This window comes from Polyodon spathula, chromosome 11, assembly GCF_017654505.1.
Source record: "Polyodon spathula isolate WHYD16114869_AA chromosome 11, ASM1765450v1, whole genome shotgun sequence".
Classification (NCBI taxonomy): Eukaryota; Metazoa; Chordata; class Actinopteri; order Acipenseriformes; family Polyodontidae; genus Polyodon; species Polyodon spathula.
The window spans coordinates 14,594,107-14,618,648 of NC_054544.1; the positions used below are offsets into that span (position 1 = coordinate 14,594,107).

At 37.0% G+C, this 24,542-nt stretch overlaps 1 protein-coding gene across 1 annotated transcript; it reads right to left on the bottom strand.

Moving 5' to 3' along the window:
- Positions 1 to 18,640: 18,640 nt before the first annotated feature.
- LOC121323708 (secreted frizzled-related protein 3-like) lies at positions 18,641 to 23,976 on the bottom strand. Its single transcript, XM_041264919.1, has 7 exons — positions 23,719 to 23,976; positions 23,131 to 23,612; positions 22,408 to 22,467; positions 21,435 to 21,500; positions 20,614 to 20,818; positions 20,428 to 20,491; positions 18,641 to 20,086 (listed from the first exon to the last, which is right to left on the bottom strand). Exons 2-7 carry the CDS (start codon positions 23,582 to 23,584, stop codon positions 20,000 to 20,002), a joined length of 936 nt encoding a protein of 311 aa, XP_041120853.1. The 5' UTR covers positions 23,585 to 23,612; positions 23,719 to 23,976; the 3' UTR covers positions 18,641 to 19,999.
- Positions 23,977 to 24,542: the final 566 nt, after the last annotated feature.

Consider the following 24,542-nt stretch of genomic DNA (forward strand, 5'->3'; position numbering starts at 1 on the left):
CTTAACAAAATCCAGTAATATTCATATTGTTCGAAACAATTGTAATGCTTGTTATACTGAATCTGATTAAAGGGGCAACTATCTTGGAATAATTTTATTAACTCTAATTATCATAAGTTCTGTATCATTTTTTTTTTTTTTGTTAGATTTGTTTTCCAAACATAAGAGGTCCTAAACTGAAAATGATGCTCTGTTAGGGTCCTAACACCTACTGCACAAGAAGTAAAGGTATGTCTTAGTGAAAATAAAGTCTGCAAAACTTTTGCTTCTGAGAATGTTGTTATACTAATAAGAAGTTTTGTTTTATTCTCAATATAAGACATTAGGATAACCAAAGTCCCCTGTTGCCAGAAATTCAGTAAATTCAATTCAGTGAATCTTCAGTGCCCTTGGGGTTGTACCTTTATAGCATGTGGTTAATCAGTCTGAATGCTGCACTCGTGAGGAATGTTGTACCATTCCTACCTTAGTCACCGGCCACCGCCAGCTCCTGTGGGGGGGGGGGGGGGGGGGGGGGGGGGGGGGGGGGGGGGGGGGGGGGGGGGTATCAGGCGGGAAGGGTCCCAGCTGATCCCACAGGTGTTGGATGGATGACGAGTCAAGGGAATGTCAAGGCCATGGCAGGACACCAAAATCTTCCTCTTCTAATGTGTAGGACTACGCATACGCCCATAAGCAGGAGCTCAAGAACAGAGTTATCTGCTGTTTTGCCTTCTAAACAGTAATTACTTGGTTAGAAAACACAAAACTTCCATCCACCAATCACAAAGCTCCATTCCAGGACACCACCACTTGATAGGTGACAGCCAAAATCTTTGATAAAATGTCTAGCTTTAAAAAAACTAAACTGAAAAGGAAAATACATCTGTAAGAGATTTGAAATGTTTAAAGAATAAACAATAAACAATAAAGCTACTGCTTACCATTTTCTAATCGCTATAAAACTCAGCGAATTAGACTCTAATGTGCTCTGCCAGGGTTCTATTGCCTAGATAGAATGTAGTATATTATAAGAGTGTGTGAGGTAGTCTAAACCATTTAAAATGTATTGGGGTTACTGTTAAATAGCACCTTGGGCATACTCTAAAGTTCTGACTGCGAAAGTCTTTGAGTCTGGTAGTTTATTTCTGCCCCAAGGTTGAAAACCCAAACCTGGGAAGCTGGCAGTGGTTTTCAGTTGGCTGCGCACAGAGTAGTGCTGGCATCAGTGTGTCATGGTGACTTCTAACCTGAATACTGTTTTATTGGGAAAGTACCAGTACTGGACTCTGATAAATAATCATTATTAAATAACTGACGTCAGGGAAAAAAAAAAAAAAAAAGGATTTGAAACATTAATTTTATAACAATATTACACTGCTCTGAAACAATCATTTTTTCTGCCTTATGGTGCTTTTTTTTTTTTTTTTGCTGTTTACCTGTAAGTAGAGTCAGATTTGTCAGTGATCCAAAAGCATTATTTTATTTATTTATTTATTTATATTAACTAGAAAAGAGATTTGAATCTTGGTTCAAGCATCATTATCTTCCAATGTCTTAAAAAGAAAATTCATGATTTGTCTGTTTTTATACAGAATATATTAATTTTAAACATATTAATATGCTCAACTAGGAACATACAGTATGTATGTTTTAATGACAGTAAACCTTGATATTTTGTGGAATAAGATGTAAACTTTTTTTTTCGTTCTGTATACACTCAGACTGTGAATGTTACCTCACTATTGCAAAAGTACAATACATGCCCCGGTGGACTGATTGACAAGCATCCAAAGTTCAAGCTGTTTAGCCAATTGCCTCTTCACATGGTGAACCTAGGAGGGGGTGTTTCCAGGCTACTGAACCCTGGTCTCTGTCTGGCCTGCTTTGCCATCTGACCACAAGGAGTTGCTCTGGCAAACCAACCCAAGACTCTTTTCCCTCCCTAGTATGTGGAAGCACAACACCAGTCCAGTTCTCCATATACAGGCGATTATGAAAGACGTCCAACGTAACAGTGACATTTGGCTGCAATTATCGTTTTTCCCACCAGGTGTACATTCATCAAGATACAAAAGGGGGCGCTGTGGATTTTCTTTAAACACAAAGACACAGATTTTCTTGAGAATTGCTTAGTATCAAAAGTTTATTAATCTTATACTAACTTACAATGAATTATGAGCACTAAAGTAAACATTAATCATGGATAAATGTAGGTCACTATCATGATTCTGCACAAATGGAATTCTCCCGATCCCCTGACTCACTTGGCACTCCATGTGGCAGTGGGAACTTTTAAGCCATAGATTTAGAGTAAGTAGTGGGGTTCCGAAAAAATATAGTGTCCATGATCTGGGACAGAACACAAAATCCAGAAGACTTGCTTTAGAATGATTTAGAGGACAGATCTCAAACCCCAAGCGCACTAGAGCGGCCATTTTGAAAATAGCTTTGAAACAGACTTTAAAGTTATAAGTGTAAAAAGTTGTCAGGATCTTTAACAATGAATAGATAAATTCCGGGTATGTTATTTAAACAGTTGAAATGTCTTCATTAAATATTGTAAATGCTTCCTTCAACGATACCACTTGAAATCCCCTTAGTCTGACAGTTGACACCATTGCAAACCTAGGTAGACTGGGTTGTCTTTGCATGGCAACAGTCAAGTCTGCTTACCCAATCACGAAACTCAAACACTAAACCAGCTTTAGTTTTTGGTAAATCATCATGCTGTTTAATATTCGCTTCATTCTTATACCTTTAGTGAAACAGGCATTCTTATATCTTGGGTAACACAGGCATTCAGACTAGACATTATTAGAAGGCAAAAAGGCAACCAGACAATTAACATCAGGTCAAGTGTTTTTTCTTTAATTAGACCACACTTTGTAAACTGAACAATAGCACAGTTGTTCTTGAAGAGATTTGCAGCATTTCTGTATGGCTTTTGTCAGTTTGTGACATGCAGCTTATCTTGGACTTAAGCTACTATATAATTATACAGGACTTTCCTGAATTGCTTTTCATACGTACAGGCAAGGCTCAGCAGGTAACCCTTAGTAAGATGTCTGCAATTAGCAGTGTTAGGTTAAAGTGCACAGTGCTTTGTCTTTTCATTGACATCAATTAGTATGCATAAACTGGAGGTCTGAAGAAAACTCTTGCCAAGGGTTAGTGGTTTTTACTTTGACATTATGTGAACAACGTTAGCCTGTCGATTACAGGAGCCTGGATTTCTGTATTTTTGCCAGTGCAAGTTCCCCCAGCTTTGCTTGATTTACTTAATTTACTTGTTGGCACTCTTCGTTCACAATAGTTTTCCTATAATTATGCTGCAATTCTTCATTGTGTTTCAAGAGCAGTGCCATTCACAGCAGCAAGAAAACCCTTCCGGGCATGCAAATACATTTTTTGTTGCTTAAATGTCAGCGCATTCAAATGGACAATTTTGACCACTTCACATGCTATTTATTGAACAGACACATGACTTACCGTAAATTTCTACTTGCTGTTCAGCTCATTAAATAAAAGAATCCTAGTGGGATGAAAACTGGTAATGTGTTTTCAATCCACTCGTTCTAAACTGTGTTCTTCAATAGCAGGTTTTTCCTATGTTTCCATATATTTGAGTTCAAGGATCATTTAAAGCATCTTACCAAACATGTGTAAATTGTTTGCATGGTATAGCCATATGTCCTTTGTAATTAACTTTTTTTTTTTTATAACACTACAAACTGATAGTCTGTTATTATCATAAATAACCATCTCATATACAATATGGCATATATCAGGGTCAGAATACAACATCACAACTATACCTGAAAAGACATTTGCGATATACTGTATTTTTTATATGACTTTTTTTTCCATATGGCAAGACAAATTAACCTTTTGTATAATATTCCTCTTGTGTGTGAGTGTGCTGCTTTTTTTTTTTTTTTTTTTGCTTTGAGATCTGTGTGTGTGTGTATGTGTATATATGGTGAAATCATTTTATTTTTATCTGTCAGTATTTCCATATTTTTGTATCACTTAGTTTTGAATTGTTTGGAAAGATATGTCTTTTGGTGTCTTTTGGCAAAGGAGTCAGGTTTCTTAACTATCAGCACAGTATTCTTCTCATGTTCTCTAAATTGACGAGTGCTCATTCCGTTTAAGAGTCACATTATGTTCATGTTGGCAAGTAGAGATTAGTTGTCACGGCCTGTGGTGTATTGGCATGAATTACATCATCTTATATGGTTTGGAGCACATGCAAAACCATTTATAATTCATTTTCTAAAGACGTAGGGGATTAAGTGGTTTAGATTTACTAAATATTCTTGTTGCTTTATTGCTGTGGTTTAGGAAAAAAAGAAATATCTACAAAGACAAATTATACGTTCACATTGAATATCAGCATTTACATAACATTGCTTCTGTGTCATTGGTTTAACAGTGCAAGCATACAATTAGGTGATTGTGAATTAATTCCTATATGTATTTCGTTTACATTGTCTTGAAAATGGTAGTTGTCATGCACTTTCAGTTGCCATGGTAAATTATTGAAGTATCAGTATTATCTTAACATGTCAGATAACCACGTTAGCTGAAATAATTGTTCAGCATGGAGAATCCACAATGAATGAATGAATGATTTATTGACTGCAATGAACTGTGATGTGCTCTCAGGGCCCAATGACTGAGGCCTCGTCCATGGGTGCTCGAGGGCTACCTGCGCATGGCCAGCTGGAAAAACATGTTACATCCATCCCAGTGCCATTGATAGGAAGAGGCAATGGGCCACCTCCTCCCAAAAGACACGGCCTCACCTTTTGTTGTCTTATAGCCTGGAATTAAAATGCATTAAAATAGTTTTTTTTTTTTTTAATTTATCTACACATCCTACCCCACAACTTCCAAGTGAAAAAAATATTCTAGAAAATTGTAGAAAATTAAACATAAAAACTGAAATATCTTGGTTGGATAAGTGCCCCCCCCCCCCCCCCCCCCCCCCCCCCCCCCCCCCCCCCTTGTAATAGCAATCCTAAATTAGCTCAGGTGTAACAAATTGCCTTCAAAATCACACACCAAGTTAAACGGTCTCCGCCGGTGTTAAATTGTAGTGATTCACATGACTTCAGGATAAATTCAGCAGTTCCTGTAGGTTCCCTGGGTAGTGCATTTCAAAGCAAAGACTCAAACATGAGCACCAAGGAGCTTTAAAAAGAACTCTGGGACAAAGTTGTTGAACTTTTTCAGGGGATGGGTATAAAAAAATAGCAAAAGCTAGCACGGTCAAGATGATTATTAAGATGCGGAAGGTGTATGGCACCACTAAAACCATGCCTTGATCAGGCTGTCCCTCCAAATTGGATTGAGCAAGGAGGAGACTGATCAGAGAGGCTATTAAGAGGCCAATGGCAACGTTTCAAGAACTACAGACTTTTATGGCCAAGACTGGTCAAAGTGTGCATGTGACAACAATATCCCAAGCACTCCACAAATACGGCCTTGATATTACTCAGGAAAACCCACCTTGAATCCCGTTTGAAGTATGCAAAAAACACTTTCTGTAGAGATTCTGTAGCCATGTGGCAAAAAGTTTTATGGTCTGACGAAACTAAAATGAAAATTTTTGGTCTAAATGCAAAGCATTATGTTTGGCGCAAACCCAGCACAGTACATCACCCAAAGAACACCATCCCTACTGTGAAGCATGGTGGTGGTAGCATCATGTGATGGGGATGTTTCTCATCGGCAGGGACTGGGGCACTTGTCAGGACAGAAGAAAAAATTAATGGAGCAAAGTACAGCAAAGTCTTTGAGGAAAACCTGCTGCCCTCTGCAAGAAAGCGGAAACTGAGCAGAAGTTCACCTTTCAGCATGACAAAGACCCAAAGCACACAGCCAAAGCTACACTGGAGTGGCTAAGGAACAAAAAGGTAAATGTCCTTGAGTGGCCCAGTCAGAACCTCGACCTGGCGTTACTTGAAGATTGCTGTCCATCAACGCTCCCCAAGGAACTTGGCAGAGCTTGCACAGTTTTGTAAAGAAGAATGGTCAAATATTGTCAAATCTAGGTATGCAAAGTTGGTAGAGACCTGTCCCAACAGACTCACAGCTGTAATTGCTCCCAAAGGTGCTTCCACCAAGTATTAACTCGGGGGTGGAGACTTACCCAATTATGATCTTAACAGTACGGAGTATGGTGTGTAGATAAGTGGAAAAAAATCCTCATTTAAATTTATGAAACTCTGAGGCACTGACACAACAAAATGTGAAAAAAGTTCAAGGGGGTGTAGACTTTCTGTAGGCACTGTATTTGAAATTTTCGATGTAGGGGGAAACCTCAGGGAATCCGTGGCTGAGGGTAGCGCTTCTTCCAGACTCTAAGTGGTCAGCCAGCGTGTGACTGACAGGCCAAAACAAAATAAGCGACATGGGAGAATAACACACAGGGTCTTTATGCGCTTGCTGATGACTTGTTGGTTAGGGGCGGATTCTCTTACAAATAAGCAACCATGTTTACAATTCTTAAAAATAGACCAACAGAGTGCAAGAAACAAATGTATATCTTTATTGTTAAGAATGAAAAAAAACAAATTAACAAAAATACCGGTCAATGGATCTATGAACCTATATTGACACATTAGCTCAATATAGTGGTGACACAATGTTAATTTCTTTAATAAAAGTAAAATAAATCAAAGAAAACATTGGTCAGGCTTTTTATTTATGTATTTATTTCATGTTGGACTGTTTAAAGTTGGAACACTGGTATGACTGGCATTACACACTTGCATGATTCTTTGAAGGGAGCAGATTCCTGATGTGAAAAGTTTGGATGCAGTCCATTCAGTAAATTGAAATTGGTTACAATCTTGAAGTAATTGAAATTCCTGCTGACAGAGGAAATTTTACAAACACTTTCTGTAATGATCATGACTACCACTCTCCCACCCCCCCACCCCCCACCCCCCTCTTTTTTTTAAAGCAATTGACATTATTTACTGCAAGCAAATTGCTTATTGGAAAAACCTATTACAGAGTGTAACAAAATATTTACTTAACAGATTTGTTGTGAGCAAATGATTATCACTCTTAAAGCTTCTGTATTTGCTCTCATATCCTGATAAGATAAAGGCCACACTTTGTCCTTTCACCACTTGTCACTTCTACCTGAGTCATTTGTACAGAATAGATCCGCTGAGATAAAATGTGTTATTTCCAGAGTTGAGGAACTGAAGACTTTTAAAATTAAATTAGCCATTGAAGGAGAAGCCAGACCAGGGTTTTTGGCATTTGACCAGCACCTCGGCTTTGTTTATATTATTTGAAGGATGTCACCTAGGGTATTAACCTAAATTGGTCTGCTATCCATATACAAACCAGTTCCATATTGCATTTAAGATTCAAAGTTACAGCCTCAAATGAACCACAGAAGCACATGTTTCTAGCATTTTAAGAAATATTTCTCTAGTTCCTTGTCTTTTTGTTCATTTTGCAATTTTGAAATTTTTTTTAGGTAAATTTCCAATGGAGAAAAAAACATATGAAATATACCAAAACAACAAATCCAGTCAAAGGAAGGTTAAATTCTAAGGAAAAATGTTGATTTAATACTGAGACTAGAAATTTTAACAGCTATACTTTTGTTTAACAAATGGGATTTAGGGTTGGACCACAAACAATTGAAATGAAGCAGATAAACTTAAATAAACAGACAAACAACCCAAAAAGATTTTGGCTAAAAGACTATAAATAATACAATGAATTATTTTTCTGAAATTACTGTTGAGACATTTAACATTAATGAGATATTTAACTTTAAAACACACTTAACTTGTATATATCTTTTAGAACTGGAATATTAGGTGCTGTCTTAATGTTAACAAGGAATTGAAAGAGACATATCAATGTATTTAATAATTAGGATATATATAGCGTGCACGGGGGAAGGCAGTAGCAGGGCTGGTAGGTGACGTAATCACACACACAGACATAAGCCTGATATACGCTCCTTGTAAAGGAGCCAGCTCTATTGTACAGCGGTATCGGTGCTATGCTTAGTATGAGAGGTCCTGGCTTCACACCCGCCCACCGTCTGTGTGTGTGGATTGCCTAACCCTGTGTGATGCAACTGCCTGTGTTAACCAAGATCGCTACATCTGTGTCAGAAGTGAACTCAGGTACCCCAGCACGCATTCGTTGGACTGTAGCCTGGTGAGCAAGTCCAGGGCGGACTTGAGGCTGGCAGGGGAGAGTGTAATGTTCATGGGGCAAGGCAGCAGCAGGGCTGTTAGGTGATGTAATCACACCCAAAGACATAAGCGCGATATACTCTACTTGCAAAGGAGCCAGCTCTTTTGTTCAGCGGTATCAGCGCTATGCTTTAGTGCCCGCCCTGAGTGAGGTCACTGTCAAGATATTACAACAAAGTGAAATGATGACTTTTAGCAGAAAATGTATGTTTTTCTATTGCCTCATGTCAAGTGATAGTTCCACTGCTTCGTGACCTACCCCTGCAAATGCCTCAAGCAGCAATCAACACAAACATTGTATGCTGGCTAATTAGTACAGTCACATTTTAAAAGTAAATTGCTGTACCTGGTCATTTCTTGGACAGAGAAGTTGTGCTGGTTCTCCCCACTGGACTAGGCCATGAACACAGGTAAGTGAAACCAAGGTCCTGTCTCCTCCACTTGAAGGACATTTTATTTTTTTTATTTAAATAAAACAATGCATACTTTTTCAAAGTCATTTGGGGAGAACAAATATATAATATTGATTACACATTTAATAATTTAATGTATTTTATTTTATTGTGGCAAATTGACAATTTAAGGTTCTACCGTTTTTGAGTTAGAAAAACTCAATTTACAAACGTGGATTTGTATATTACTTTGTATAAACAATTCTCCTTATGTGTAGTCTTTGAACACAATAGACAAAAAGCTGATTGTTGTCTTTAACAAGTGGTTACATTTAAAGACTGGCTCACGTCAGAAGGCCAATTCTAAAGACCGCTTTGCGTGCAGACCTTAATTAACATTTCTTGGAATATCTGTATATTTATGTAGACATAGTTAAGCACTAGATTGCCCAATGGTACTGGAAAACTGAATTCAAAGCATTAGGTGTGAGTGCCAAAAAAAAAAAAAAAAAAAAAAAAAAGGAAAAGGAAAAACTAAATTGAAGGACTGAATTGAACTGTAAAACTGTAATCAACAAAGGCTTAGTCCAGTAACACAAGCCAATTTGAATAGAAACAATAACCTGCCCTAGAACATAGAAAACATTGACACTGGTTGTCTTAGAAATTATTTAAAACATGTAAGGTTTATTTTATTTAGGTGTCATCTGGAAACATGATAAACCAACAAATGATTTTGAAATTTTAAGCTTTAAGCCGCAAAAACAACAATGTGCATGTCATTCAGAATGCATCAACATATGATGAATTATGAAAACCGCAGTGAAGTTAATTCAACCTTTATAGCAGTAGAAAAGCATTTATGTTTTTTTTGGCTTCCACATTTCCCTCAAGAATAATGGAAACCTGACATTGCCTGAAAATATGTTAAAAGTTTCTGCTGTTTTTTAATTTTTTTTTTTTTTTTTTTTATGAGATCCTTATAAACCAAAACGTAAGCTTATGGATGTAACTCTGGTTCCCTAAAAGAGAAGACGACCACCAACAATACTTTTGGGATATACCTGCCACAGGTCAGGTATTCACTGAGCATTTTATGTCTGATAGTGACATCCTCGGTCCCATCTCCCGAGGGAACAAACAGTCACTCCACGGAGCTCACTTCCTCTTTTGCATTGAATCAGCGAAGGTGTCCGATGCAACCTCGCAGGTTGATCATTGTCTTCTCTTTCATGTAATCAGGGTTACATCCGTAACCTAAGGTTCCCTTTCAATTATCAGATGACCACCGACAATACTTTTGGGAAAAGTATACCAAAGCCGTCGCGAGGGAGCATGAGCAGAGACAGCAGACGAGGGACGTCTCAAGACTGCAAAACCTATGGTTAGCGGTGTGAGTTTGCAACCTCAAGGATCCTTGTGAAGGCATAGAAGGAACTACCACATTAAGGGTCGCATTCACTAAACAGCGGTAACGTGTTTTGCACGCAGTAAGCCCCATTTACTGCTTGCTTTGCACACCTTCTGTATTCACTAACCAGTGGCAGGCAACCTAGTACATGGAAAAAAGGGTGTGGAAAAAGTACAGCGTTCAAGTTATTTAAATATAACGAATAATGTTAACATGTTGAAATGTATGCAAATCATGTCACAAAATACCGCGAGGGAGATATTTGATATACAAACAAATTCACTTAAAGGCGTTAACTTTACAAAGCTTGCCAGGCTCCGGCCCAGGGCTTGCCCTTGGAAACCGAAGATCTGGAGCAGCTTGCATGAAACCAGGTGCAGCTCTGAAGCCACAAGTGGACCTTACTTCTTCCAAGAAGTCAGGGAACACTGGGAAAGGCTGGGTGCAGGGAACAGGAGCCTGTGTCTTAAAGACCAATCAGTGCGGTTCGTGCACTGCTATCCAAGGTACCTGTAGAAACTTGGAGGCCCACTCCATAAGCGCTGTGATCGAGCTTAGGAGAGGGGAAAGCTTAGCGTCCGAGGTTACCGTCCCAAAGGTCAGCTCCTGGACCTGTCCCTCCTCTTCCTGATGGAAGGAGCCACCTTCCCAGGAGGCCGCGATTGAGATTGTGTCCTGGTCCTCCTCAGCTATAATGATATCTGGCTCTGAAACATCCTGGGTGACCACAGCTGATGGTGGGGTTAGCTCAGGGGCAGGTGTTATCGGTGGAGCACTGGGATATCAAGGCGCCGAAGCAGTGAGGGCACCAAAGCTCTGAGGCTCCAAGGCACAGAAGCACCGAGGGTGACTAAACACTGGAGCAATCAGGTACCAGGGGTGCAGAATCATCGAGGACACTGAGTGCAGGTAGACTCTGAGGCACCAAGGCGGTGAAGCACCGAGGGAGTGAGAGCACCAAGTGCATTGAGGTTCTGAGGCTCCGAAAGGCGGCAAAGCACAGAGGAACGTCTGTAATTGAAGCACCGACGCACTGAAGTATGGGGGGCACCAAGTGCAGAGAGGCTTCAAGGCCCCATGGGTGCCGAAGCCCCAAGGGACCACGAGCAGCAAGGGCGCTTAAACTCTGGAGCGCCAAGCCACTGAAGGCACTGTGTGCACCGAGGCTCTGAGGAGCCGAGGTCACAGAAGCACCAAAGGGAGGTGAACAACGAGGGCATCTGATTCTGGAGCGCCGAGGCACCGAGGATGATGAAGCACTGAGGGCACTGTGTGCACTGAGGCTCTTCGGCCCTGAGGGCGGCGAAGCACCAAGGACACTGTGTGCACCAAGGCTCTGAGGCCCAGAGGGTGCCAAAGCACCGAGGGGCAGCAAGCACCAAGAACATCTGGGGAGCCGAAGCACCGATGGCACTGAGGATGCCGAACACCAAGGGAGCAAGCACCAAGGGTACTGGTAACAGACGCCTAGCCTAAACCGTGTGTAGTCAACACAACCGTAGTGTGTAGCATACCCTGGGGTGGATACACAGGCCCGATTGGCTGTGGTAGGCAATAAGAAGAGCAGTATAACCAGGGTGCAGTTACACAAACGGTGCAGCGCGTAGCATACACCGATGTGGAGCACACGCTCAAAAGCTGTGGTAGGCACAGGCTGAACGGCTAGTTTATGCATCAAGAAAAAGACAGTACTCTTTGTTTAGTTTTTTTTGAGGCCCAGTGCACCGAGGTGGGCGGGCTGAGACAGCTGGTGGAGTCTACTGAACAGCGAAGCAAGGTAGAGCCAGGTCCCGGTGGAGGAAGCACACACTGTCTAATTTGTATTTATTTATTTTAAACTGCAAGAGGAGTAAAAGAATAAAAAGCCAACACACACAACAGCCAAGCTGTGGGTTAGAACAGTCACCACACCAGGCGGGTGGGCTGTGGAAAAAAAAAATATATATATATTTTTTTTTCCTTTGGGGCCAAGTGCATCGCGCGAGCTGGCGGGCAGGCCGAGACAACCATCGGAGTCGACTCAACAGTGGGACGCGGTGGAGGAAATCATGCATCTAAAAAACACACACAACAGCAGATGCTCTGCGGGGTTAGAAAGCAGTCTGCAATGCAGTGCAATGTGCAGACTGATGAAAGAAAGAAAGATTTAATGAAGTGCAGTTGTGCAGCATTTATGGTTCACAGAAGCAGAGTTTCTGATTCCAGGGAAGTGGCAAGCCAACGTCCAGCAATATAACATATTGCAGGGGAACTGCAGAAAACTTGAGTGAGAGCTCTTTCATAAAGACTCAATCACAGCAACTGGACAGGTTAGTACCTTACCTTACCGCAGTGAGAAGCAAAAGAGGAAGCGAGCTCCATGGAGTGATTGTTTGTTCCCTTGGGAGGTGGGACCAAGAACGTTAGTCCCCAAAGGGGCCTATTGACAGCTCTGACATAAAATGCTCAGTAAATACCTGACCTATGGCAGGCATATCCCAAAAGTATTGTTGGTGGTCGTCTTCAAATTGAAAGGGAACCCTATATTTTGTGTACCTTATATTCATCTTGGACCGATTAAATCATTATTTCACCAGAAAATAATATAATATTAGTAATATTTATTGAAGGTTAAACAACCCAGATCCTCAATAAAGTGCCATGGAATTGTTCACAAATTAAAAAGATTTTGGTAAATCTGCACATCTGACTGACTCAAACAGCGGAGCACTCGCTAACAGCAACTGGGACGTTGGTTGAGTTCACAGACAGAGAAACAGTACTAGGGGGTTATTCAACTGAACTGAATGGTGCCAGATCAAAAAAAAAAAAAAACATTTAAAGAAAGGGGCTTTGAATTTTTTTTTTCATGTGCCTCTGCCTGCTGTCATTTGGGACAGTATTGAAAACAAGATAGGGACTGGGTTAGAGTCCATCTATAAACAGTGGGTCTTTCTATCCGGACAATATAACACATGAAATATATAACATTGACCACATATTTCACTATAGCCAGGCTGTCTTTAAACTGAGATTCTTGAGGTAGCACACCCTGAGCAGAGCAAGCATTATTTCCAGTGGGGTACATTTATTAGTAGACTACTGTGGTATTTCCTTTTAGGGTTCTAAATCACAGCATCCGACAGCATTTATATTTTCATACATGGCTAGGAAATATTTAACTTGGTTAAAAGATATCAAAGTTTATATGTCTCTTAAAACACATGTTTCAGATCCCCTAGCACTTTCTTTGTTGCCTCATTATTATGAAAACCAGCCCCCGTGCAACAGGAAATGAGAGGAAGGGGGAACCTCAAAGGACAACTATATTGTCAGCAGTTTTTCTGAGTGTAAAATATTGAGGTCAGTTATACTTATTGGCAGTTTCTCACTGTTGATTACTGAGGACAGTTATATTGCTGGCCATTTGCCATCCAGTGCAGAATTCTGAGGGATAAACAGAAAAGGTGATGATAACTTTAAAATATTTCATTAATTTGCTGCACAATATCCTGAGTTATACTTTATTGTGGTGTATTTTGTCAACTATTATGATCTGTGAGTCAGTGCAACTTGAACAGAACAGAAACCATTTCTCAGTGTTCTTTACTTAGAACTGTATTTTTGCCATGCTGGGTCAGTGACACACTAGACTATCATTACACTGGTACAGTACATGTTTTTCTTGTTAAGATATTGCTTTTAAAATATGCCAGCAAATACTATGCATTGAGATCAATCTTGGTACAGGAGTCAGTTGTACCAAAATAAGAAAAGCATTGTGTGAAGTAGGCAATATTTTATCAGAAGCAAAATAAATTAACTTAAAAAAATGTAGAAGCTCTTTTTATGAATGATTTAAAAATTGGCATTTCTGAATGTCTGCAATATGTGGTCAGTTTTAGGTTTTTAGCTGGAAGTACAATATAGGGTAATGCATATTTGTAAATGTATTTTGTATTTTATGAAATCAAATAAATATGCTGATGTTGACGGTACTCAATTTTGCGGAATAACAGTTCTTCAGTTTCTCAGTTATCATCATCAAGAATCAAGCAGTAGATATAATAAAATAGGTTTGTCATTATATTTGCTAAAATAATTAACAAGAATAGCACACTGTTCCACCTGCTTGCTAGATTTTGTAATTGCACATCTTCTGACACTTGACAGCTGTCGACATACTATATCAATTGTATAACATATTTTATCTGCCTAACAGGTAATGTCAATAAACACTATAGATTTCTATAGTGAATACTGTAGTTTGTTATATGAAAGTGCAGTGTTTTGGAATGGTAGTGTTTACTTACGGTACGTGGATTTGTGCAGGAAGGCTCAGTTTTGAAAATAGAAGTATGCATTTCAAATGGAGTAACAGAAAATGTGATTATTAAAAAATATCCAGTTAACAGTGATCTAGGTGTGTTACAAAATAAATAACAAAACTAAAAAAAAGGGAAAACAAACTGTTACTGTTACAAATCTAACAAAAGTATATTTAGATCCCTGAAATTAACACACATTACGAAAATGTTTTTTTTTTTTTTTTTTTTTTTTTTTTTTAATTTAGGAAAATGTGTGCAAACACAGCACTGTTTAATGGATCTGGGCTTTTCTCTAAAGTCTTACAAGTTTCTCTTTACTCAGTATTGAGTACAGTCACAGTTTTTGGCAGTTTGTAAGAGTTTTGAAAACTGAGGGCTTTTTCATTTCTCTGCCAATTTCTGTGGGTGATTCTGAGGCCTATTAAAATCTTGGCAGGTTTTTCCATTGCAGAATTTATAAATTTGTTGAGAGCAGCTTGTTTTTTTTTTTTAATTCTACCACTGTCAGTTTATGACAGTTATTCTTTGCACGGTCAGTAGTTATTCTAGTAGCATTAAAGGAAACCCAATTTATTCCGTCAGATTTAGAATGATGCATTTACTAAAGTAACCATTGCCTTTAATATATTTATTGACTCAGAAATAAACTTCTTGTACATCAAAACAGATTTTATATACAGCATATCAACAAAAGAAAGGTTGCAGGTTTGTAATAAAAACACAAGCTCACCTGCCAGTAGAAAAATAAAACATTTGAACAGTGCAGTATACTCACATATTACTTTGTACTCTAGTTCTCACTCAGCCATCGCTAGAATGGATTATATTTAATTACTGCCAGTGGCTGTACTTTAATATTTCAAGTGAAATCAAACCTTGTGAAGTCTTTGACATTTCATTCAATGCAATATGAAATGTTACACCAAGTTGCCTAAAGCTTGTGGAAGTACTTATAGAAGTCATTAAATATGATATGTTTTATGCTGCTAACATGACTATACAGTAAATCATCAGCTATTTTACATAATGGTTCACCAGATGCTGATCATGCACAAGAAAAAAAATAAATAAAAATGAAACTTAGAAACTCACACACAAAAAAATGATTAACATCTTCACTGGCGTGTTTGATGGTTCCCACATGGTACATAATTTAACCAAGTCAATCTGCGCATTTGAGGGCTGCCCTTTCCAGAGCCAAACTGATTAAGGAACCATTTTATATCATGTGCCTGGGCATTATGATATATTACACTGCAGCGGTCAAGATGGCTGCACAGAGCTACAATAAACAGATCCCACAGCAGCAGACCGAATTTATGTCACAATAAATTATACATTTGTGTTAATTTTCCTATAAACTCTACACACTTGATGATTGAGTTTCACCTTTTGCACATAAATTTTCCTCTGAATTGTTTAGAATCCTATCTCTGTCTGTGAATTATAGGAATTGATCCATATTGTTCAATATGGGAATATGGTTTGGGTTTGTAAACAGCTTGAACTTTGGAAATAAACAGAAAACTAATGAATGTATTGCTACAGTTTGCTACAGTATACTGTGTGGTACTGTATGCTGAAAAACAGACCGTAACATAGTGATATTATACTATACCATATGCCAATGCATGTCTGATTGTAAAAAATACCCTTCTGTACTGATTTAGATGTAACACTTTCAGGAATTGGAGTGTTTAGCCTCTGACCAATGTAAAGATTGCTGTACAGGATATGGGGGAATTTTCTGTCAATATTCTTTACCCAAAAATGCTTCAGAAACCATAGTGAACTTACATATTCATGACTTGCATTTCCCATTTTCTATTAAATTATAATGTTTATTTAATAAATATTATATTTATTTATTTTGAGAATTTGAGTGCGTCAAAAAAATTTAGAAGAACTTAGCAGATAGTGTATTCATTAAATACAGTCCTCCTTTTCAGAATTTGACTAAAAAAAGACATTGCTGGTAGTTTTGTTTTTCTTTCCTTTGACAGTATATTGTTTTAGTCATGTTTTAATAAATTTAGACTCAGAAACTTTTAGTCTGATTTGCACTGCTGTCTCAACATACAATTTGAATTGCATTACCGGTTAAGAGTTATACTTTTACATGCTCCTGCTAAGATCAACAGGCCTGTAAACAGTGGTTTAAAAGGCTGTCGTCATCGTCATCTCTCACATACACACCTTGTTAATCACTGATAGCTCAATTTGTCAAGGTCAAGTTTAGCAGCAGTGATGTATTTCAATACATGCCAACAAAAAGAAATGAAGTCGTATATCAGTTTAATATGCTTTCTGCATTTAATGTAAGACCATAAAGAAATGGTAGGATTGGAGGCAGCTTTCAAATTAGAACATGCTGCCTATACAGGTTTCTACTTTAATAGAGAACTGCTCAAGAATGTACATTTTCTGCAATGAAATAGAGTTACATTTGTGTTTACTGTCTTCAATTTGGACACCCAAAAAAACTGTAATGAAGATAATGTCAACTATCTTGTGCTTAACCTGTAAAAACATCAATCATCTTTTTTTAAATTATTATTATTATTTGGGGGAGGGGTCTTTAAAACGACCCCTAGGTAAACTGAAACCCCAGCCTCTGACCTACATAGACATTACATCATTGAAACACTGTAACACAATTTCAAATGTTAGGGGTAACAACTTACATGGGACGCAGATTTTTAAAAATGTTTGATTTTAAACTTAACCTTACACATCACTTCAGTCATTTTTGTGAACAGTAAGCTTAGTTTTCCAGCTTTAAGCACCACTCTATCTGTTAGCTTACCAACTTTGGTGACTTGCTAAATGTCACTGGCTGAAAAACTAAATGCAGTAGGTTTTTGCTTAAAATAAGTAAAAAAAATAGAACCTTAACATATATGGTTTCCATTGCTTTATCAGGTATGTCAGCTTAACTACAGTTCTATTCTGTGGCATTTCAAGAAGCAGAAAGGGGAGCCACATTGCCTTGAGGGACAGATGTCAGCCACATTTGTATATGATAACCTTGAAAAGATGTCTTTGATCTGCTGAAGGTTATTCTTGCAGAGTTTCTTTGCTTAGACAATACATTAAAAAAAAAAAAAAAACCTGATGAGAAGTTAGTAAAAAGTTGTGTTCATACTGAGCGACATGTATATGTGTGTATGCGTCAGTGTTTGACTTATGTAATGTTTCCTGTCTCAGATTGAACTAAGCTATTCTATTAAATTGAGCTTTTGAGACGCATTTCAGGAAATCACAGATTTACAGTAGCTTAGCTGAATTTGCTACTGATTTACTAATTAGTGGTATACCAGATGTAAACTGTGAATACAATAGCACGAATGCAATGACAAACTGCCATTTTCGAGCTTGGTGTCTTTAGGTACTATAGTATATGTAGTGTTTTTACTAAGTATTGTAAACTTGCATTTCATGGATCCGAATGCATTGTAAGTTGTACAGTGTTATTTGGGACTGAAGAGGTTTTATTTTAAAAACACTACAATAGTCTGTTAAATAATAATCTGAGTTATATGGTTGACAGGTTTTGGGAAGAGTTCATTGAAGCAGCTGGGTTTTACATGTATACAGTACTAATTCCATGCGGGACCAGAAATAAATTACAAATGATATGAGTAAACAAACTGTCTTCCAAACTCAAAACAGAGGTGTGGTCTCCTCATAACTGGCTAAGTACTTCTCTCACATACTCACAACACTGTATGTTATTCTTGCTTACTGTCATTCAATGCAGGCTATACAGATAGAAAATGTGAACATGTCTATTGATTACTTCCAAGCTTATGAGCCCCAATACTGTAGGATTGCCCTGGAATAATAATATATTCCCACATCCAGGCCAGGCATCTGGCACTACTTGACCTTTTATTCACTCTTAAAGCTAAAGAGAGTAGCAGTCTAAATTGGGTTATGGGTTCACTGACTGCTCCAACCAACTGATATGTATCCAGTGCAATGGCAGCATATTGACTTTGGCTTTTATCCAGTTTTATTTATGTTCCTTGTGGTTTAAGTGCCAATTATTAAAATGCACTCCAGGGAACGTTGATTCTAGGATATAGTTCAACAAATTAAGATTAAATATGACCAAAATGTACCATATTAAGAACATTATTCAAAAAGAACAAACAATATTTCAGGTGAAAAGCCACTGTTGTTTCTGGATTAATTACCCAATGTACTTTGAGATATGTATGTGCTTTTATTAAAGGTAATCCAAGCCAGATTTATGTTGAGGTGTAATAAAATCAAATACCAGATAATGAGTACACTAAACAAAAGTTTGCAAACCGAAGGCTTTTATTTTATAGCCCATTGCCTGATTAGCATTACTTGCTTGACAACATTTAAATATGCACTTGGTACAACATTTTTGATACTGTTTGCTGCAAAAAAAAAAAACAAAGAAACAAAACATTATTGTATACACAAGCAGCACTACGAAGCCAAACCCAGAAAATAATGAATATATTTTCTAATGACATGTTGCAATTGTTCTTCATGCATAATGATGCTACAACATTAGAACCATTATAACTGCAATGTGTAAACTTATATGTTCGATACCCTTGTCATGCTATGTTAAGTGTACTGCTGGTAACAAATGTATAGACATTTTACTACATGAACTGTTAACTGCAACTTCTTTCTAACCCCTGTGAAATTAAAAGGTTAGATCTCTATGTATGTCATTTTCATTTTATTAAGCATGTTTTGCAATCTATGAAAAGGTTTTCTAGTCAAAATAAAATATAGTCAATAACATTCAATATATATTTCAAATAACAAAGTGCAGGATTTTTCTAGAAATCAAGGCTGTTAAGTTTACAAACCAAATTGAACAAGGGATCAAAAACCGAAAACATCATGAAAGGCGGTTATTTTTGCAACTGATTATTAACACAGAAATTGGAAATACATTTGAATTATTCATGAACATCGTTATGCGTTATATGCTTTAATTAACTCCAAGGTGTTTAATACAAGCATGTTGAACAGAAAAAGAAGGCAGCGTTAACTGGATAACAACAGGTCTGTACAATTGACTACAATAATAAAGGAATCAAAGGTAACATAATAATAAAGAATGGTGGTTTTTATCCTCAAAGTCATTATACCCAGTCTTCTATCATCAAACCTTGTCAAAAAACTGTCCTTTTGTTTCACAGTGTTTGCTTACAAGTGTGTTACTCTGCTTACTAAATCTCTTAAGCTAAAATTCCACTTAGTTAACTATTGCACTGTAAGGCTGAATGAGCACAGACACTGCTGAGCTATTGTGTACCTGGTTAATTCTCCTCTAGCCACAGTTCCAATTCTGTTCATATTTGCCCATTCAATAAATATCCAACATTGTTCTTCATGGTATCATTGTAAGGAGACGTCAGATATTTGTTTAATGATAAATTTCACTTACTTTCCTGCAAAGCCAGTTTCCATGGTTTGTAGACAGTGCAGTAAAATAATCTATTTTTCGTGCAAAAGAATAAAAAAAACAAAAAAAAACCGAACAACTAAAATCAACTAAACTTCATAGTCAACATTAGAACATAAACGCTCAATAGTGCAATTTCTTCTTTGCTGTTTCAAGAATGCCATTCTCAATGTTTCGTCCATTTGATTCTGCATAAATTGTTGCATTTAGTGACGACTTTGTTTTGTGTTGGTTTTGCCAGAGGCTGATTCACTCTTTCCCCTTCCCGGGTTGCGAAGCTTCTGATCCCAGCGCTGGAAAAATTAAAAAGTGACTTTTTTTATGATATAGTTCAATAAACATTAAATTCTTAATACAACTAGGGCAACACATTCATATGTGCTTTTACATATTTGTAAATTACTGGTTATATCTTTAACAGGAAATGGTTTGGGGTTTCCTCCACTTTTTATTTTATTTTTAATAGTCAGAAAAAATGAAGATTAAGTTTTACAGTGGAGCTAAAGTTTAGTAAATGTGTCCCTTTCACTTTGAACTGTAAAAGAGAAAAACTATGGATTTAAAGAAGCGATGTAAAATGTTTAATATTTTCTGTATTATGTATTATGTACAGAATATTCATGTTTTTTTTTACCTTCACTTTTTTACCAAGGCGGTCCTTCCACTTCTCAGCAATAGAACCTTCAACCAAGAGTAACCTGAAAAAAATCAAGTAATCAATTAATTATTTAATCTTGAATGTGTAAACTCAGGTTCTTGATAAATAGAGATTTAAGCAAAATAAGCTGTAAGCAACTTGAGATTGCTTCTGGATTTGTACCTGGATTGTTCCTCACTCTCATAGCCCATGATGATGTACTCCTCATTGGCATTTAGTGGCGGGCACAAGCAGCCTGAGCTGGAGTAGAGTGTCACTATGTCTCGGGGAATATTCACAAGGGAGGACTTGAGGATCTCCTTCACCTCAACTACTGCACTCACATCATGGCATCTGCTTCTCACTTCCTTCACTTTTGCTCGAATGACTGTAAAAAAGAAACAGAAACTTATTAAGCAATTACACTGATAACACCAGGTCTATATGCCAACATAGTGAAACCTGCTAAAATGAGGCAACAGTGTACACTGATAAAATGATGGGTAAATATTAGGTTTCCACAAGCAATATCATTTGCCTGATTGAAGTCATGAAACACATAACTGACTAAATGAACTCTAACTCATATATAACCTAATATATATACAGTACACACACACACACACACACACACACGCACGCACACACACACACACACACACACGCACATATATATATATATATATATATATATATATATATATATATATATATATATATATATATATATATATATATATATATATATATATATATATATGGTAGTGCAAAGATGTCAACAATTACTTGTACCTGATAATAAATGGAATTAAATAAACAAAGCAGGAAAATACAATATCATAAAAATATTCCTCTGGCATATCTTTTATGACAGCTAATTTAATTATACAGAACACATAAAGGCAAAATGGGATGAAAAAAAAACTGCTTGTCAGATGGATCACTTGGATTCCTGGATCCCAAGCACACATCTCTAGTTTGATCATGATACAATCTCAACTCACCATAATTGTAATTGTTCCGTATGTACGTCTTTTGATTGGGTTTAATTGGTTTACACTTGCAGCGTTCTAAGAAATGAAATGGAAACAGGCCTTCAGAACAGATGACAGCAATCCCACAAAAGATTAAAAAAACCCAAATTGTGGATGTTTACTTAAATTGAGATGAACATCTGTTTAATTAAAATAACTGACTTAAATATATTAACAAGTCAAGGGATAATCTTAGTGTTGGGTACACACTAAAACAAAAAACAGCCCTAGTAACATTAAAACTGTGACATAAAATGTCTAAATAACTCAAAAAAGCAAAACAATAATCTAAATGAAATGGAATGCCAATTGAAATGTATAAAAGCAATAGCAGAGGACTTGTTATTATATACATGACACAGAATTGTCACTGTAGATTAAAATGAACTTGTGTTACAAATAACATTATGTTCACACAGCATTTACAACCACGATAAATTAACACCAGTTTTTCTCTAAAATGAAAATAAAAAGGTGATGTTTAAAATCTTTAAACAGAATACAGCTCTAAGTGTTTTGTAGCTAGTTCTGTAGCAGTTTGTGTTTTATTTTACAAAAAAGAAATGGTGCAAACTTAATGCAATGGTAAATTGTTCTTGACTATGGCCGAAAATGTGTTATTCTTAGTGATTGAAAAGAAAATGTGTGTTACCTTAACACTTTCGTCGAGATTTCATTATCGATTTATTTTGCTGGTACATTTATTTGTGTTGGCACACTATCTTGATAACAATTTGCAAAGCTCATTAAATGAAAAAAAAAATAATGTTCACTACAACACTATATATATATAACAACTATAATAAATATATATATAATATATAGAAAAATATATATATATATTTATAATTTGTGTGCGTATATTTTATATACAATAGCATAACCCTAAACACTTTAAAGCTCTGTTTGTTGTGTAAAGGGGATAAAAAAGAAAAAGAATTACCCGTGTTAGTGCCTCTGCAGTTACCATTGTGAGAGTCCATTGGGAAATCTGGCATTGATTCTTAATTGATTTAAAACAGCATAAGGTTAATACAGTACTTTCACAAGTGATTGGCTAACCACTAACAAACACTGACTGCCATCATGACTACCTTATACCGTCCAAAATTATATCAATATCACTTTTGTTCAATTGTTTCTGTAATTATAAGTTGTAGTGGTAAACTAATAGCTGGTATTTTCATATTGTTGAATGTGCACATCACTGACTATAATAATATATATATATATATATATATATATATATATATATATATATATATATATATATATATATATATATATTAATATTAGTATATATAATATATCGTAACATTGTAAAGTTTCGGTTTTATTTTATTAGAATACCACAGTTGCTGACTATCTTGAGACCTGTCTTAATAAACCTTTTTAAATGGTTATTGTACCTGGAGTCTAAACCATTTTTCATTTGCTTAAATCGGTGCAGATATTGGGAAAATATTGTTATAATTAAATACACACACCTTATAACAACTGAATTACTGCATTCAACATTATATTTGCACACAATATCATGTCAGATCAGACATCTGTCTGGTTACTTTTAAATAAAGTCCACTTTTTGAATTGTCAAGGAGGTCGATAGCGACAATATACTGGCACTAATATTATTCACTAAAACAGTGCCTCTCTCTTAACTTACCTGGTGCCTCTGCCGTGACTATTGCCTCCGGTGAGATGCATACCCCTCGATCATAAACGGGTAGATCCTCGCAGGCGAGACTCTCCGGCCATGTGTGATTGTATCGCTTCATGACAGGTTCGCAGCCACTTTTGGCCCTTTCGCAGACCGACTTGCACGGTTTAATTGGATCATGCTGGAAATCTATGGTGCAGATCGGTGCATACATAGCGCATAGAAAGAAAAGCAGATCCGGGCTGCATTTTATCCCCAGCAAGCCCTCGAACTGCTCAATTGCGAGGATAGCATTAGCCTGGGTGCTATGGTGTAGATGGTTCGGCATTTTTGTCATGTTCCAAGGCATCGACCTGCACATCGGGATTCTGATCGATTCACATGCAGCTCCGTGAGCGCTGGGCATTCCGACCAGACACATAACGGCAAGTAAGGAGAAAATCAGTTCATTGGAATGCATTGTTTTTAAATGTTCCCACAACCTGGTACTGTACAAAAAAGAAATTAAAAAAATAAAAATAAATAAAAAATACAAGTGATACTAATCATCAGATCGATTTAATAGGTTAATAATACTGGTTGATTAGTATATACCTGTTAAATAATTCCGAAGCGCGAATCTAAAAACTATATTTTGCTAAGATCAATGTTAAATATGAGAGAGAGAGAGAGAGAGAGAGAGAGAGAGAGAGAGAGAGAGAGAGAGAGAGAGAGAGAGAGAGAGAGAGAGATTGATTCTCTTTAAAACTATAAAATATTTTGTATCATAATTTAAGTAAGACGAAATTATTAAGGTTTCGTTCAGGAACAAAAAAAACAAAACAAAAAACAATTCAAATCCTAAAATCAGTAAGTTTTAATTTAAGTCATTCAAAATTGGGTTTCCAGGTACGTATTAAGAAAGAACCATGCAAACGTCGACATCAGACACCTCGACACCTCAACCACGGTCGTCCTCGTCAGCAACAATTTACTGAAGAGAAAGAGTCTATATCCAGAAAAATCAACCGTTTAGTTGGAAGGAAGAGAGTTCCCTCTGGGGGGGGGGGGGCGGGGGGGCGGCCTAAAGGTCTCGCCATTACGACTATAGCTGAGTATCCTCGTGAGGTAAGGAGGGAAGGTTCACACAATCCGTTGTCTACAATGATTTTACAAAATGTTTACTAACGAAGAGGATTAAAAAAAAAAAAAAAAAAAAAAAAAAAAAAAAACTTATTTATTTATTTATTTTTTTTTTTTAATGTAAGTTTTATTTTAAATAAGTTCTGCTTTAAATACTTCAGTCACGCTACGACTATAATTAACATACCTCTTTCACGGCAATTTCGGTGCGTTTATATGAGTGTCATTTTTTTTTTTTTTTTTTTTTTTTTTAAATGAAACTGTACGTTCATTAGGTATATACCCCTCCCCCACGA

Bases quoted from the DNA above. Each gene is read 5' to 3' on its own strand.
- LOC121323708 (XM_041264919.1), bottom strand. From the start codon at position 23,584: ATGCATTCCAATGAACTGATTTTCTCCTTACTTGCCGTTATGTGTCTG. The intron at 21,501-22,407 runs GTAATTCTTTTT...TTCATTTCTTAG, and splicing joins CTGCAGAGGCACTAACACGG to AACGCTGCAAGTGTAAACCA. The intron at 20,819-21,434 runs GTGAGTTGAGAT...TCTTTTTTACAG, and splicing joins ACGGAACAATTACAATTATG to TCATTCGAGCAAAAGTGAAG.